Source organism: Eptatretus burgeri, chromosome 14 (assembly GCF_056783735.1).
Source record: "Eptatretus burgeri isolate ZD-2024b chromosome 14, Ebu_testis_v1, whole genome shotgun sequence".
In the NCBI taxonomy this organism is placed as follows: Eukaryota; Metazoa; Chordata; class Myxini; order Myxiniformes; family Myxinidae; genus Eptatretus; species Eptatretus burgeri.
The window spans coordinates 25,555,564-25,569,881 of NC_140974.1; the positions used below are offsets into that span (position 1 = coordinate 25,555,564).

The 14,318-nt window shown below is 49.1% G+C and overlaps 1 protein-coding gene across 3 annotated transcripts in view; it reads right to left on the reverse strand.

The window, feature by feature from the left end:
* Positions 1 to 14,318, reverse strand: part of LOC147012822 (ATP-sensitive inward rectifier potassium channel 1-like) — a 73,784-nt gene that overhangs the window by 43,403 nt on the left and 16,063 nt on the right. For all 3 annotated transcript variants that reach the window (XM_085854076.1, XM_085854077.1, XM_085854075.1), the window contains exon 2: positions 594 to 796. In XM_085854076.1, coding sequence (XP_085710202.1) covers positions 594 to 796 — 203 coding nt within the window. The remainder of the gene's footprint in view (positions 1 to 593; positions 797 to 14,318) is intronic.

The following is a 14,318-nucleotide window of genomic DNA, read 5'->3' on the forward strand; positions in this document are numbered from 1 at the left end:
GACCTTTTGGATCCCAAGCCGCTGCCCTAACCACTGCGCATATATATATATATATATATATATATATATATATATATATATATATATATATATATATATATATATATATATATATATAATCGGATGAAAATTGATGATTTGTGACCTTGACCTTTGACCAACTGACCTCAAAAACAATACGCTTCGACCTTGTGACTACCTCCACCAGGTGTTTATGTTATTGTGAAGATCGGAGAAAAATGTGACTTGTTGGCGATTGGGATACAAACAGACAGAATAACAAACCAGACCAACCAATATACAGTACTTGTGAATACTGTATTCAATTTTGCAGGTACCAAACAGACAGAGGTGAAAACATAACCTCTGTCCACCTTCGGAGGCGGAGGTAATAACCATTCTGTGAACACGAAACCACTTCGAGTTCACCATCTTTGTGACACTAATTGCCCTTTGAATTGACATTGGCAGAACATCTCCCCCATTGAAGAGCTTGAAGAGAGACTTCAGCCCTCGCAATTGACATGAAGAAATGAACAATGTTAGTTTAACCATGGTACCACAACAAGTGTTTACTGTAAGTTATAAAACACCTCCATCCTAGTTCCAAAATGGTTGTCCACATGTCGGCCATCATGGTAAGGTGATACTGGGTTGACAGGTTGTCCAATACGATGTTGACGTGTCCATCTTTGGAGACGAGCCTCGGGCAAGTGACCTCCTCAGACACTGGACCGACTTGTGAACGTCCCCCACTTATCCTCTGGAGAAAATTCTCCACAAATGCTTTCATCATCTGCAAAGAAAAGGGCACGTTGTGGGTATTAACAACTCCATGGAGCAAATAAAACAAGAACTTGGGTCACCCAGCCACATTTTCGGGGTTTTTTTTGTATACATAGTCAATGCTCGTGTAAGAGTACACTGAATTGATCAGGACCAGTGATCTTCACTATTCATTTAGAGGGGGCCACTTTTGCCAATAAGGCCTCAGTTTTAGAGCCGCCACACCGCCTGCAGGACTCTGTAATGGCTGCTATTAGGCCCCGCCTCACGAACTCTACTTTGTTGTGGTTAACTGGGCTGCAAGCATAATTGTTTGTACACTGCAACCATATCCTGATGTAGCTATGTTACTTTTATGCAGCACGTTGGAACACTCATTTGAAACCATTGTGTCAATTTGATAGCATTTATGGCGGTTTATGATGGGGGTGTTTTCACATTTGTGTATCATCGGCCGCACATTGGGGCCGCACTTTTGGCTACCAGGGGCCGCCAGTGGCTCGTGGCCCGTGCAATGAAAAACAGTGGTCTGGACGCATGCAAAACGAGCAGTAGAAAGAGAGGGGGAGGGGGGAAACACCATTAGCAGAGTAGAAGGTCAAGATAGAGGGAGAGTTTGACAAATAAAGGGTGTGGGGAGGAATTGGGGGCAGGAGAGGATGCATGGGGTAGACAAGATGGTGGATAGTGTGGACAAGATGGATACAGAATGAAACTCCAAGGAGGGAAAACCAGGGATGTTGGTGATATTGGGGTGAGGAAGGGGGGGGGTAGTGAGATCAGAAAAGATCAAGGTCCTGGATGAGGGATGATCCAAAATCGTGGCGAACAGCTGTCCCAAAGACCTAGAGGGAAGAATGAGATTGAAGAGAATGTGGAAGTTGGTTCCACGGGCAGGAAAAAAGAGGAACAAATGAGTGGTTTAAAAACCATGTAGCTTCATGTCCACATTAAAATGCAGGGGGTTGGGAGTGGAGGAGAAAATTTAGAAAATCTCACATTTCCTGGAAAATTTCACAGCCTCTTGTAAAAATCTCAATCACCCCTTTTCACTTCTGATGGATCATCAGATGGACCTACCTGTCTATTTCCTTGGTCATTCAGTGGAAGTGCTTCAGTCTCTTGAATTTGTACGCCTCGCCATCAGCCAAAACCTTTCCATAGCCGACACCATAGCAAAGTTGGTCCTCCTAAGCCAATGTCAGACTGGGCATCCTTTGTCAATACAAGTGTTTCCTTGGAAAATCAGAGATACTCACAATCTACAAGTTCGTAGCTCACTGGAGTACTGCTCTCTGCTATGGGCTGCACACCAGCATCACATCTGTGTCTCCGGGATTCTATGGAATCTAAAGCTCTGAAAATTATTGAACTCTTCCATGATGAAGCCGAAGCACAAGCTCTGTTGTTTTCACATCACAGGAAGGTCGGCGGCCTGTTTTTTTTGTTTTTTTTTACAGTATATTCTCCGATATTGCTCCCTCTGCTCTCTCTCAGTCCTCTGCCCTTCCCTATCTACTCCAGGGTGAATGCATTCCTCCAGTACCCCCTCCTGGGAAAGCTTCCAAAATCCAGGCTGACTGCACACCTTATCTCTTTTATTTCTTGCTTTTCCCATCTGAAGAACAACCTTCCAGAGGCTGTTCTGTCTCATTCTTCCCTCCAGGGATTCAAGCAAGCAATGCACCACCATCTCACGTCATCCCTAATTCTGACGCATTGTCTTTATTGCCTACATTAACTTCTCAAAAACCCAACCATCTTACTTCCTAGTTTCAATGTTTCTTCCCCTCCCCCCTTTCCTCTTTTTTGGTTTGTTCATTCCAATGATTGTCCTACTATCAATTCTACCTTGCTCTTCCATGAGCCTTGTTCCTGTGAAGAAAGAAAGGAAATGGGAGAAGACAAGGGAGGATATTGGAGATGGCTGAGACAGGAAAAGATGGGGATTGATAGATATTGTCATTGTGTGGAGGAGGGGGAGCTTCAAACATTGTCATTTTGATTGCATAATATGGAGAATGTACATTTCACACATTTACATTATAATCTTCATTAGTATTTATGGAGCAGCTCAAATCTCAATGCATTAAACCAATAAATAATTTTGAAGCACAAATCTCAGCGCTGCCATCAACGTACTGTCTTTCACCCACAAAACAAGAGTAGATCATCACTAGTAACCACAGTGGATCATCACCTATAACCTACATTGGTGCACCTGTAATCAAGTGCATCACCACCCTGGATGGTAACCCCCACAGCTGCAGGATAGATGGATCACCTTAAGGGGCAGTGGATCACAACCTGTAAGCTAAAGTGGTTTGTTCGTAAGCAGAGGCAGTGTTAGTCATTTGGGGGTAGCCCAATGGGACCCTTGTGACCCCAGTAGGGCAGGCTCCTGTGAACCCAGCGGGGCCCACTCTTATCACACTGAGATATGCATTTTGACGTCTGTCTGTCTGATGTCGAGGTATTCGGTCGTTACTTTTGCAATCTCAACGAAATAAACTTGCAGAGGGGACAATGGGTCCCCAGTAGGGGACAAAGGGGACAATGGGTCATGACTCATAAGGCAAAGGTTATTGTGACTTCATCATCCCCCCTCACCAAGGGTGTGTTCCATTACGAATCAGCTAGATATTGTTTGCCAAGCCAGCAATTCCTCATCACCCATTTCGTTGGTGTGCTTGCTTAAGTGTTTAAGCCACTTGGCGAGCACTGTACAAACATTACCTCCACCACCGAATGTGGGCAGAGGTTACGTTTTCACCCCTGTCTGTCTGTCTGTCTGTCTGTGAACACGATATCTCAAAAAGTTATGGATGAGTTATGACAAAACCAGGTGGATGAGTTCGTGAGGTGACGAGAACAAGCCGATTAGATTTTGGTTCAGGTCCGAATCCAGAACCGGCCTATTAGTGGGATACAAAACATAAATTGTTCAGCCTGGCGGAGGTATGTGTTCTACCCAGTGCCCTTCTCGTTTAAAATGTTATTTTTTACTTACGAAATCTTTATGACTTCCATCCTCTGTTTGTGTGTGTGTGTGTGTGTGTGTGTGTGTGTGTGTGTGTGTTTGTTTGTTGGCACGATAACTCGAGAACGGAAGAAGCTACCAATGTCAAATTACACCACGTGATTCAGGAGGGTGATGCCTAGCGCTGCTTTGATTTTGGTCAAAATCGGTCAAAGGTCAAGGTCACAGTGAGGTCAAACATTCGATTTTTGATGGTTTGGAACAGAATCATTGTAGAAACTTCTGGTTTGCGTCGCTACCTTCTCTGGAGACAGCTTTTATTAGACAAGGTCAGAGGTCAAGATGACGATTTCGTAAGTACCAGTCTATGACTGCTTGTTTTCTTGTTTCTACAACTTTTTAAAGTAATAAAATGCTACATGTTTTATATATTTTGTTATGGATTAAATCCATCTATGTTATTAAATTGTTTTAATACTTGTTTCAGTTGATTTGGGGGATGGTTTGGATATGTATCGCTTTTGGAATGGTTCTGTTCACTGTCCATTTTACACCCTCTCATGATCCTGGCCTGGTTTGGTTGAGTCCACATTTACGTTTGATTTTTTTCGTAATAAAACAATTAATATTTTATCTATTTTAAAATTTTGGGTTCCATGCACGAGCCCAGAGACAAAGTAACTTCCACACGTTGGAATCACCATCCTGGCTTCGGCGGTTATTGAGGGAGGTTGGGCTACAGTTTTATGTTGTTTTGAGAGGGGAAAAGAAGAAGAAGAAGAAGTACAAATTTTTGATTTCGCGATCTCTAGTTGTGGTCCTTTTGCGATGTATTTTGGCATCTTTTTAAACCTTGGTAGTTTAGAAAACGCTCGAGAATAAAAGGTATGGCTTTTAAATGTTTATGACTTCACTGTTTAGTAGTTTATCATTGTGTATCATTTATCATTTATCATTGTGTTATATAAGTGTATCATTGTGTACACATTTGAATGGGCGGCCATTTTTCCTGTATCATCCCTCTGTAGGGAGTACCACCGTACTCCATGATAAACCTTTTGAAAGGTAAGAAACGTGTTCGATCCATCTTCCTCCTGTGTGTGTTGCTGTCAATTTTGGCTCATTTTGGCGACCTTGGGGAATGGTAAAGATTAATTAATAACAACGCAGTCAGTTAAAAACTGTTTGGCCATTTCCGAGGACAAAGGGCAGACGGCCCGTGTTCATGGAGTCTGTCTGACGTAACAATATGCATTACGGTGATGTTGAAGTCTGAGTGAGTATAATTCGAAATTTTCAAAATATTTAATTTCACTCATTTTAAGCAGAAGTTCAAACTGAAGCATCCAACACGAAGCACCACAACGAAGCGGAAGTGATTTTCACCCACACCACATATTGTTGTGGGCCGGGGTTTGGTGGCAATAAACGACCACTAGGTGGAGCAGTAGAGTCGTCTCCCACCGAACACCCGGAATTTAGGTCGTGACTCTCAGACACCTCCGAAAGGTCACGGGTCCCTTAGCGGACAGTGGTCGCCAATATTTTGACGGTGGGGTAGGGTTAATTGCCTAATTTCAATATACCTAAGTACCCACGTCGTCCAACAACCAGGGAAAACCACACCCTCGACCGACTTTGTCCGAACCGAGTCGCTATCACCGACTCGGATCCGGCGTAACCGAGCGGAAGCTACCAAAGCAGCGCCGGACCAAATGTACAATTTACGGCACGAACGGCCTCCCTAATTCTCAAGTCCGAACCATGCTGGGTCAATCAAAGAAAGCACAGAAAACGAGCTGGTACATTTAACAGGGGTTTATTTATAACAATAATCGGGGAGGGGAAGCACACAAAGAGCAGAGTTATCACGAATAAAATAAATGCAAACCAAGGAACACAGGCACTTAACAGTTTCTACTTACAGACTGGCGCCACACACACACACACACACACACACACACACACACACACACACACACACACACACACACACACACACACACACACACACACACACACACACACACACACACACACACACACACACACACACACACACACACACACACACACACACACACACACACAAAGAAATGATGGCCACAGCCTGTATTTGCACCTATCTGCCTCATGCGGTTGGATGGATCAAATATTCGTCCCCGGGGGATACTCACGCGCCAGGCTCCGGTGGTCGTACCTGCGCTTCATTTTCATACCCGCCTGCTGGAGTTTGCGGCGACCGAAGGCATGCACTTTTTCCATGCCGTCCTCCAACTGATGTGCGTAGCCCTTCCCTGGGGGTCCATCGGGCCACACAGCAAATCGACGGGGGCTCGCAGCTCCCGTCCGTACTTGAGCAGCGCCGGGCTACAGGCGGTGGCTCCATGTTGACTCATTCGATAGGCCATCAGCAAATACAGGAGATGTCCGTCCCAGTCATCCTGACAATCGGTGGTGAAGAGGGCCAATTGTTGTATGATGGTTCTATTGAACCTCTCCACCATGCCATCGGATTGTGGCCTTAGGGGCGTTGTACAGGTCTTTCGAATTGATAGGAGACTGCACACTTCTTTTAGCAATTCACTCTCAAAATTTCGTCCCTGGTCGGTGTGCAGCTCCTCCGGAATCCCGTGCCGACATACAAATCCTTCCACGAAGGTCTGTGCCACGACCCCGGCTTCTTGGTTGGGAAGGGCATAGGCCTCCGGCCATTTAGTGAAGTAGTCCATAATTATGAGGATGTATCGGTTACCTTGGCGAGTGGGGGGCAGTGGTCCCAAAATGTCCATGGCCACTCGCTCAAGGGGGGCCCCAACCTGAAGTAGTTGAAGCGGGGCCCTCACCCTCCGTGCCGGTCCCTTTTTAGCAGTACATGCGTCGCATGATCGACACCAGTCCTGAACATCGAACCCCATGCTGACCCAATAAAACCGCCGGCGGACCCTAGATGTTGTTTTGGTCCTGCCCAAATGGCCGCCAGGGCGGGTACCGTGCACCTGTTCCAAAATTTTGGTCTTAAATTGATCAGGGACTACCACCAGCCAAGAAGTTCTCTAAGGGGATCTCCATCCACTTGCGGTACATGATGTTGTCCCTCATTTCTAGAGTTTTCCACTGAGCCCTGTACGCCTTTGTTCGCACTCCGAATGGGGTGACCTCCTTCCCACTGGGTCGCTTATTTGTCCGGACCCACTCGTACATGGGCCCTATCATGGGATGCTCTCGCTGGGCCGTGCTCCATGCCAAATCGCCAAATTCCTCATCCGCGGTTAGTGGAAAAATTGGGCCTACCACCCGGGCCGCACGTGCCAGGAGTTTTTGGGAGGTGTCTGCCAATTGGTCCCTCTCCTCGTGCCTCATGCAATATTTACAGTTTTCCCCCAGACAGGGGCGTCGAGAGAGCGCATCGGCATTCCCATGAGCCTTACCGGCTCGATGGGCCACATTAAGATCGTACTGCTGCAACTTTTCCAACCACCTTGCAATCTGGCCCTCTGGATATTTGAACCGTAAGAGCCATTGCAAGGAGGAATGGTCAGTGCGAACCAAAAATTTCCTCCCGTACAAGTACGGATGGAAATGGCTCATGGCAGACAGCATGGCCAATAGTTCTTTGCGAGTGACACAATCATTTCGTTCGGGCCGATTCATGGCCTGACTGTAATACGTGATCACTCTTTCCATGCCCCCCTGTGTCTGGGACAAGACTGCACCCAATCCTTCCTGGCTTGCATCCGTGTCCAGGGTATACATTCCACCATCGGTGGGGTATGCTAAAACGGGTGCGGATGTCAAACACCCCTTTAATTTTAGGAAGGCCTGATGGCATTCCCCTGTCCAATTAAATCTCGACCCCTTCTCTGCAAGCCAGTGAAGGGGTCCAGCTATGTCCGCAAATTTTTCCACAAAACGCCGGTAGTAGAAGCAGAGACTCAAAAAACTCCGCACCTGTTTGATGTTACGAGGTACGGGCCACTCCTCCACCGCTGTAATTTTACCTGGGTCGGTTTTCACCCCATCGCAGCCTATCACGTGTCAGAGGTAGGCCACTTCCTTTGCGAACAAAGCACATTTCCCCGGGCTCAACTTCAACCCTGCCTGCCTGAGGCGCCCAAACACCTGGTCCAAATTAGCTATGGCCTGGGAAAACATTTTAGCGTGTACCAGGACGTCATCCAGGTATACCAGGCATTATTGCCATGACATGCCACCCAGCACACACTGCATCAATCTCTCAAAGGTGGCGGGGGCGTTGCATAAACCGAACGGCATCACAGTGAACTGATACAGTCCCTTCGATATAGAAAATGTCGTTTTCTCCTTCGCCATCTTATCCATCTCCACCTGCCAATACCCACTCTTGAGGTCCAAAGTTGAAAACAATTTGGAGCCTGAAACGGCATCGAGGGTATCGTCAATTCTCAGCAGGGGATAGGAGTCTTTGAGTGTCACGTTGTTAAGTTGGCGATAGTCTACGCAGAAACGCGTGGTCCCATCCTTCTTTTTTACCAACACAACTGGTGACATCCGAGGACTTCGCAAGGGCTCAATGACACCTGCATTGAGCATCTTTTCTACCTGTTCATCAGCCTCCTCTCTCTTGCGCCATGGGAGCCGTTGAGCAGGCTGATGGACAGGCCAGGCCCCATCGGTGTGGATCTGATGGTTCACCAGGCCCGTACGTCCAATATCCTCGGGTGACAAGAAGATTTCTATATGTTGGTTGACCAGTTTGTGTAAGGCCTCCCGCTGGGCGTCCTCCAAATCTACACTACTCCGATTTACCATCTCGCAAATGGGATCGGGCCAATTCCTAACAGGCTCTGGAGACCCCCTCTGGGGCTGGTCCAACTCGATGTTATCGTCCCTCAGCTCTGCGACTCGTACCACTGGGGTGCAATCTGCCACCTTCGTGCCCCGTCCAATAGTGCGTGGTTCCGTGCTTACATTTATTACCCTGACGGGCACGATAGGCCCGTCGGTATTTAGCAGGGTGCGGCCCATGACTAAACCCGGGGTCGATTGCCCCGCCAGCAGTTAGGCCAGGCTGCAGGAGCCCTGCCAGGTTGGGTGTGCCCGCCACTGTGCCGGAATTACTACCTCGGCACCCCGGGGGGATGACCACGGAGTTGGGAGCCTCCAGCTCTACCTTCTCATCCGTGCTCATGCCCCTAACGGCAACTCCTCACCACCCAACTGCATGACCCCTCGGCCCAAGTCGATTTTACAACCACCGGCGGTCAGCACATCCAACCTTATTAGGCATGGGTCGCACACCTCCGCCACCCAAACCTCGATTCTCCTTTTAACCATGCCCAATTTAAGGGTCACGAAACCACACCCTATGATGGGGGCCATTGCCCGGTAGCTAGCTGCAAACTATGATATTGCAGACGGTGGATCTCATTCCACCCGTCCACACTCGAATTAAGGACCACAGGGCTGATGATCGTGGCGCTTGCTCCTGTGTCCACAACGGCGTCTACCCCTACGCTGGCAATTTTGCACCGAATTGTTAAACTACCATTGCCAATTTGGCCACAATAAATGACCTGTCGCAGCTCTGAGGGCTCTTCCCCATCTGGGTCTGCCGAACACGGCCCTATATGTTTGGCACTCATTAGGTTCCCTGGGACTGGCGGGGGAGTGGTGTTGAGGGCCGGCTATTCCGGTTTGTACGGGGCAGAGTTGGTGGTCTGGGGGGCCGGGACCTTTACCTGCGCGGGACCCTATACCGTCGCTGCAGGTGGCCCACCTGACCACAGTTAAAACACCTCACCGGGTAAGGTGCATGCCTCCGGTATTCCAAATTATACCCCCCCTCTTTCCGAATTGGGGTATCCGCCAATGGTCCACTACGTGTCCTGTGAGCCTGCCTGCCATGCCATGGCCCAGGCCCTGCTAACTGGCGGTCAACTATGTCCCGGACCATTCCCTCCAGATTCGCTCGGAAGCCAAGACCAGCTCCGGTGCACGGTTGTCCATGGGGCCCACCTGCCGGACAGCTAAAGCATGTCGCTCGGATCCTCTAGCCGGCGGCTTTGCTGCCTCCCATCGGGCGGCAGCGTCGGCCGCCTTCTGGAGGTTTTCCGGGCGAAATGTTGTCAGCAGGGCCCCGGTGTCGATGCCCGCAAGAGCCTGGATGAAGTAGTCCAGGGCAAGGTCTTCCTGGTAGAGCGGCGCCATATTTGCATACGCGATCCCCACCGTGCGGCGAATGTCGTATGCCAAATCACCCATTTTCTTATTGGGTTGACGTTTACGCCCACTGAGCTGAGCTTTAACAAGCTCGCTCTGCTGTTCCACTCCAAATCGGTTGTTTAGGGCCGAATGGAGGCCTGCCAATGTCATCCCTTCCGGGGGCATCGTGGTCAGGACTCTGGCTGCCGCTCCACGCAGCGCCGCTGCAAGGTGGATCCCACTCTCCTCCACGCTCCAGCCATTACCCCTGGCCACGTGGTCAAACTGGGCCAAATACGCCCTCAGGTCGGTCTTTCCGTCGTATGGAGCCAGCGGCACCATCTGGCCTCCCAGGTTCTGAACCCCACTCACCAGTTCCTGAGGGACAAATGGAGGGCTGGACCCCCCGGATTCCGGCGGTGCCCTACCCCCGCGGAGCCCGAACCATTCGCCCGGACTATTTGTCACGCCCGTCTGGATCGGTGCGCGCCCCACACCATCTTGCATACTCCCCATGCCATCCCGCTCGCATTCACTCCGGAACAATCATACTGGGGGCTTGTATTAGGCCAAGAGACCCCGAAGTCTCTGCCCCCTCCCAAACTCGGCATGTACCCCCTCGCATCACTCGACCGCCCTACCTCGTTCAGTCTCACCGAGCTCGTCTGGTCGCGATCTGCTTCGAGGAAGCGTATTTTCTCCCTCTGTTCTTGAAGGAAGCCATCCTGCCTCTTGCATCGGGTCTCGATACATTCCACCAGCTCCGTTTTTATATCTCTTACCTTCACCTCCATCTGTGCCTGTTCGTCCCTTACTTTATTCAATTCGTCCTTTTCTTGCTCTATCTCCCCTCGCGTCTCTAACAATTCTTCCTTCGTCATTCTAAACCCCTCCTTCGTCTCATCCTCCTGTTTGTCCAATCGCTCTCCCAGTTCCTGCGTCTCCATCTCTACCTTCAGTCCCATGTCTCGAACTATTTCGGTCATTTCCTCGTGTCTCAATTTACATCCCTCTTTCACGGCTTCCAATTCACCCCTTGTTTCCTGTTGGCCTGCTTTTAACTTTTCTATCGCTGTCGTGTTCTTTTCCATTTCTTTCTTTAATTGCCCTTGTCCTTTTTTAAAAATATCTTTCACCCCTTGCCCTAGTTTGTCTACCTCTCGTCCAACCGTCATTATTTTGTCCGTTACCTCTCCCTTACCCGTCTCCATCGTGGACCAAACACCTTTCACACTCCCTTTCAACTCGGTCATCTCCCCACGTTCAGTGCCGATCTCCTCTGTAATTTTGCCCTTCACCTCCTCCAGACTCGCCTGCAGGTTCAACCCCATGCTCTGCATTTCCCCTCTCTGGGTTTGCATATCTCCCCTCATTTCATCCATTTTGCCATTTGTTGTTCGTACATCTTGCATCAATTGTCTCATCATTTCCATCATCTGGTCCGTGGGGGAAATTGCACGTGGGGGGGGGGCGCTCATGCACCGCCCCAGCCACTCCCAAAACTACTTCTGGGTTTGGCTGTGGGGGGGTTTCTTCCTGCATGGGGGCTTCGTCCTGGGCCATCGGTTCCTCTAAACCTACCTCTAACCCCGCCTGCTCCAGCTCATCTTGGCCCGACATGGTGCGTCCGAGAACAATTTGAACTTTCCTAATTTGGAGGGAACGGGGGGGGGGGGGTTTGCTCCGTACATCCCTGATCCGAATCCCGTTAATTTCTCTAGGGAGGCGGAATCGCACTCCCGATCACCAATTTGTTGTGGGCTGGGGTTCGGTGGCGATAAACGACCACGAGGTGGAGCAGTGGAGTTGTCTCCCACCGAACACCCGGAATTTAGGTCGTGACTCTCGGACAACTCCGAAAGGCCACGGGTCCCTTAGCGGACCGTGGTCGCCAATATTTCGACGGCGTGGGGTAGGGTTAATTGCCTAATTTCAATATACCTAAGTACCCACGTCGTCCAACTACTGGGGAAAAACCACACCCTCGACCGACTTTGTCCGAACCGAGTCGCTATCACCGACTCGGATCCGGCGTAACTGAGCGGAAGCTACCAAAGTCGCGCATGGACCAAATGAACAATTTACAGCACGAACAGCCTCCCTAATTCTCAAGTCCGAACCATGCTGGGTCAATGGAAGAAACGACAGGCTACGAACTGGAACATTTAACGGGTTTATTTATAACAATAATCGAGGAGGGGAAGCACACAAAGAGCAGAGTTATCACGAATAAAAGATGTGCAAACCAAGGAACACAGGCACTTAACAGTTTCTACTTACAGACTGGCGCCACACACACACACCCAAAAAAATGATGGCCGCAGCCTGTATTTGCACCTGTCCGCCTCGTGCGGCCTGCTCGAGCTTGTCCGGTGGCGGGACTCGAACCCACCGCCAACAATGCTGCACCAAGCTCCGAGACCAAGAACAGCGCCACGGACGCCAGCCAGCACGGGCACGGACCAGATGAGAACGCCAGCAGCTTCCTCTCTTTCTCCTTTTCGAAAGGGGCGAACCTTGCTTGCTTTGACGAGGCGAGCCTTTCTTGTTTCGACGAGGAGAGCCTTGCTTGCTTTTTCTCCACGGCTCGCCACTTCGTCTTATCCTCTCCCTCCCCCGCGCGTTGAGGGCACCGCTCTGAGGGACTCGCCTCCGGATTGGACGAGGGTTGTCGGGCGACTTGTGGCCACCCTCCATTGTTCGGGCCGAACACTCCCTCTGGCTGGGCATAGAGCGCCCCTGAGGTGGTCAGCCCCCCTGATTGGCTGGGGCGCGCGTGCGATGCTCGCCCTTCACTCAATGGCTGGAGGAATTGCTCTATGCCCCTCCTTGGGATGGAGCCTCGATCCGAAGTGACGGAGGCTCCGCCCACGCCCTCAGCTAAAAACACGTGGGCAATGGCGACCGGGTCAAGTGCGGGTCGGCGTTGCTGTTGTTGTTGTAGATGTAATAAAAACCTAACTAAAAAAATAACTCAGCGCACAAGAAATTCCCATTAGACAGAAGGAGGGATTCTAACTATAAACACATACTTATCGAAATAACTGAACTGCGGGGGCTGTAGTCTGTCTGTGTGCAAATGGCTTCCAGATTCGTAACAATATGACCAGCAAGGTTGGCTGATGAAGGTGATGTTGGCTAACTTCCAAGCAGATGGAAGATGACCTTGGGCAAATGACAGAGTGAATAGTGTATCGCAGAATATTTGTGAAGTACAACATGTTGCTTTTCATTAAATCTGTCAGCCTGGGTACTTTTGCTAATGTTTACATGTCTGATAAATCATATATAAACAACGTTATAATTGGTTATCATCACCTTGCACGTAAAAACAGCAGCTGGTGTGAGCAAACATGGGCAGACTTTAATCAGAAAAGCTAACCGAGAAACCGGTGAAAACACAAAGGTGACACGGAGAGGCTATATAGTGATAAAACACTAGCATTCCCAAAGCTGGTAATTGTGTTGTTAATTACTAGACAAGAACAGCTTGTCAAGGATGCACTCCTCTTCTCCTTGTATGACAACTCACTCTCTCACCCACACTCACGGCAATACCACCTGAACAGAGCTTTCCCAGGTAACCATTTGAATATTGTAATGGGACACTTCGAATCGGGAAAGTTGAAGCCATTTGCAAAGAACCTTTCCAACATCAGTTTAAAAACCCTTTGCGAGAGAATGTGCAGTCTGTTAATGATGAATTTATAAGGAAACTAATAACAATTACATACGGCACGCAAAGAGGAAACCCTTTACATAAGAAATAGATGAGGAAATTTTGAAAGCACATTCAATAAATGAGGGTCGTTCAAAAATTTATCACAACGATTCACTCAATCGTTGAAGATGTGTCAAAAGAAGAGTACAGCAAACAGCAAGGTATACATATATATATATATTGTTGTGGTTACCAAATTCGCAAACCACCATTCAGGCCCCTTAGGTGAGGTATCTCGGTAAGTACATGTGTAGTTAGGCCCGAACCCGTTGTCTAGTGGGAATACATGTCATTTATGCATGCTGCGACTCTTCAGGATAGCCGTTTTTCTTTTGCTATCTTTATTTTGGACCAACCGCCATGATTACAACCACAACCACCGCTTCACCACAACTGCCACGACCTTCACGTCACACCTCGCAACCGTAGCATCGCCACCGTTCTTGCCCCGCTGTGGGTACCGGTGTTGGACTCATGCAGAACGCGCGTCGAACAGCGTGTACAAAATCACGGATTTTGTGCTTCAAAAACGGATCAAAAACGACACACGCCCACTTTTTGCCGTCCAATCGGTGAGCGAGGGGCGAATTGGCCCCGCCTCCAGCACGATCGATATATGCAAATTTGTGGATCAAAAAGCCTTCACGC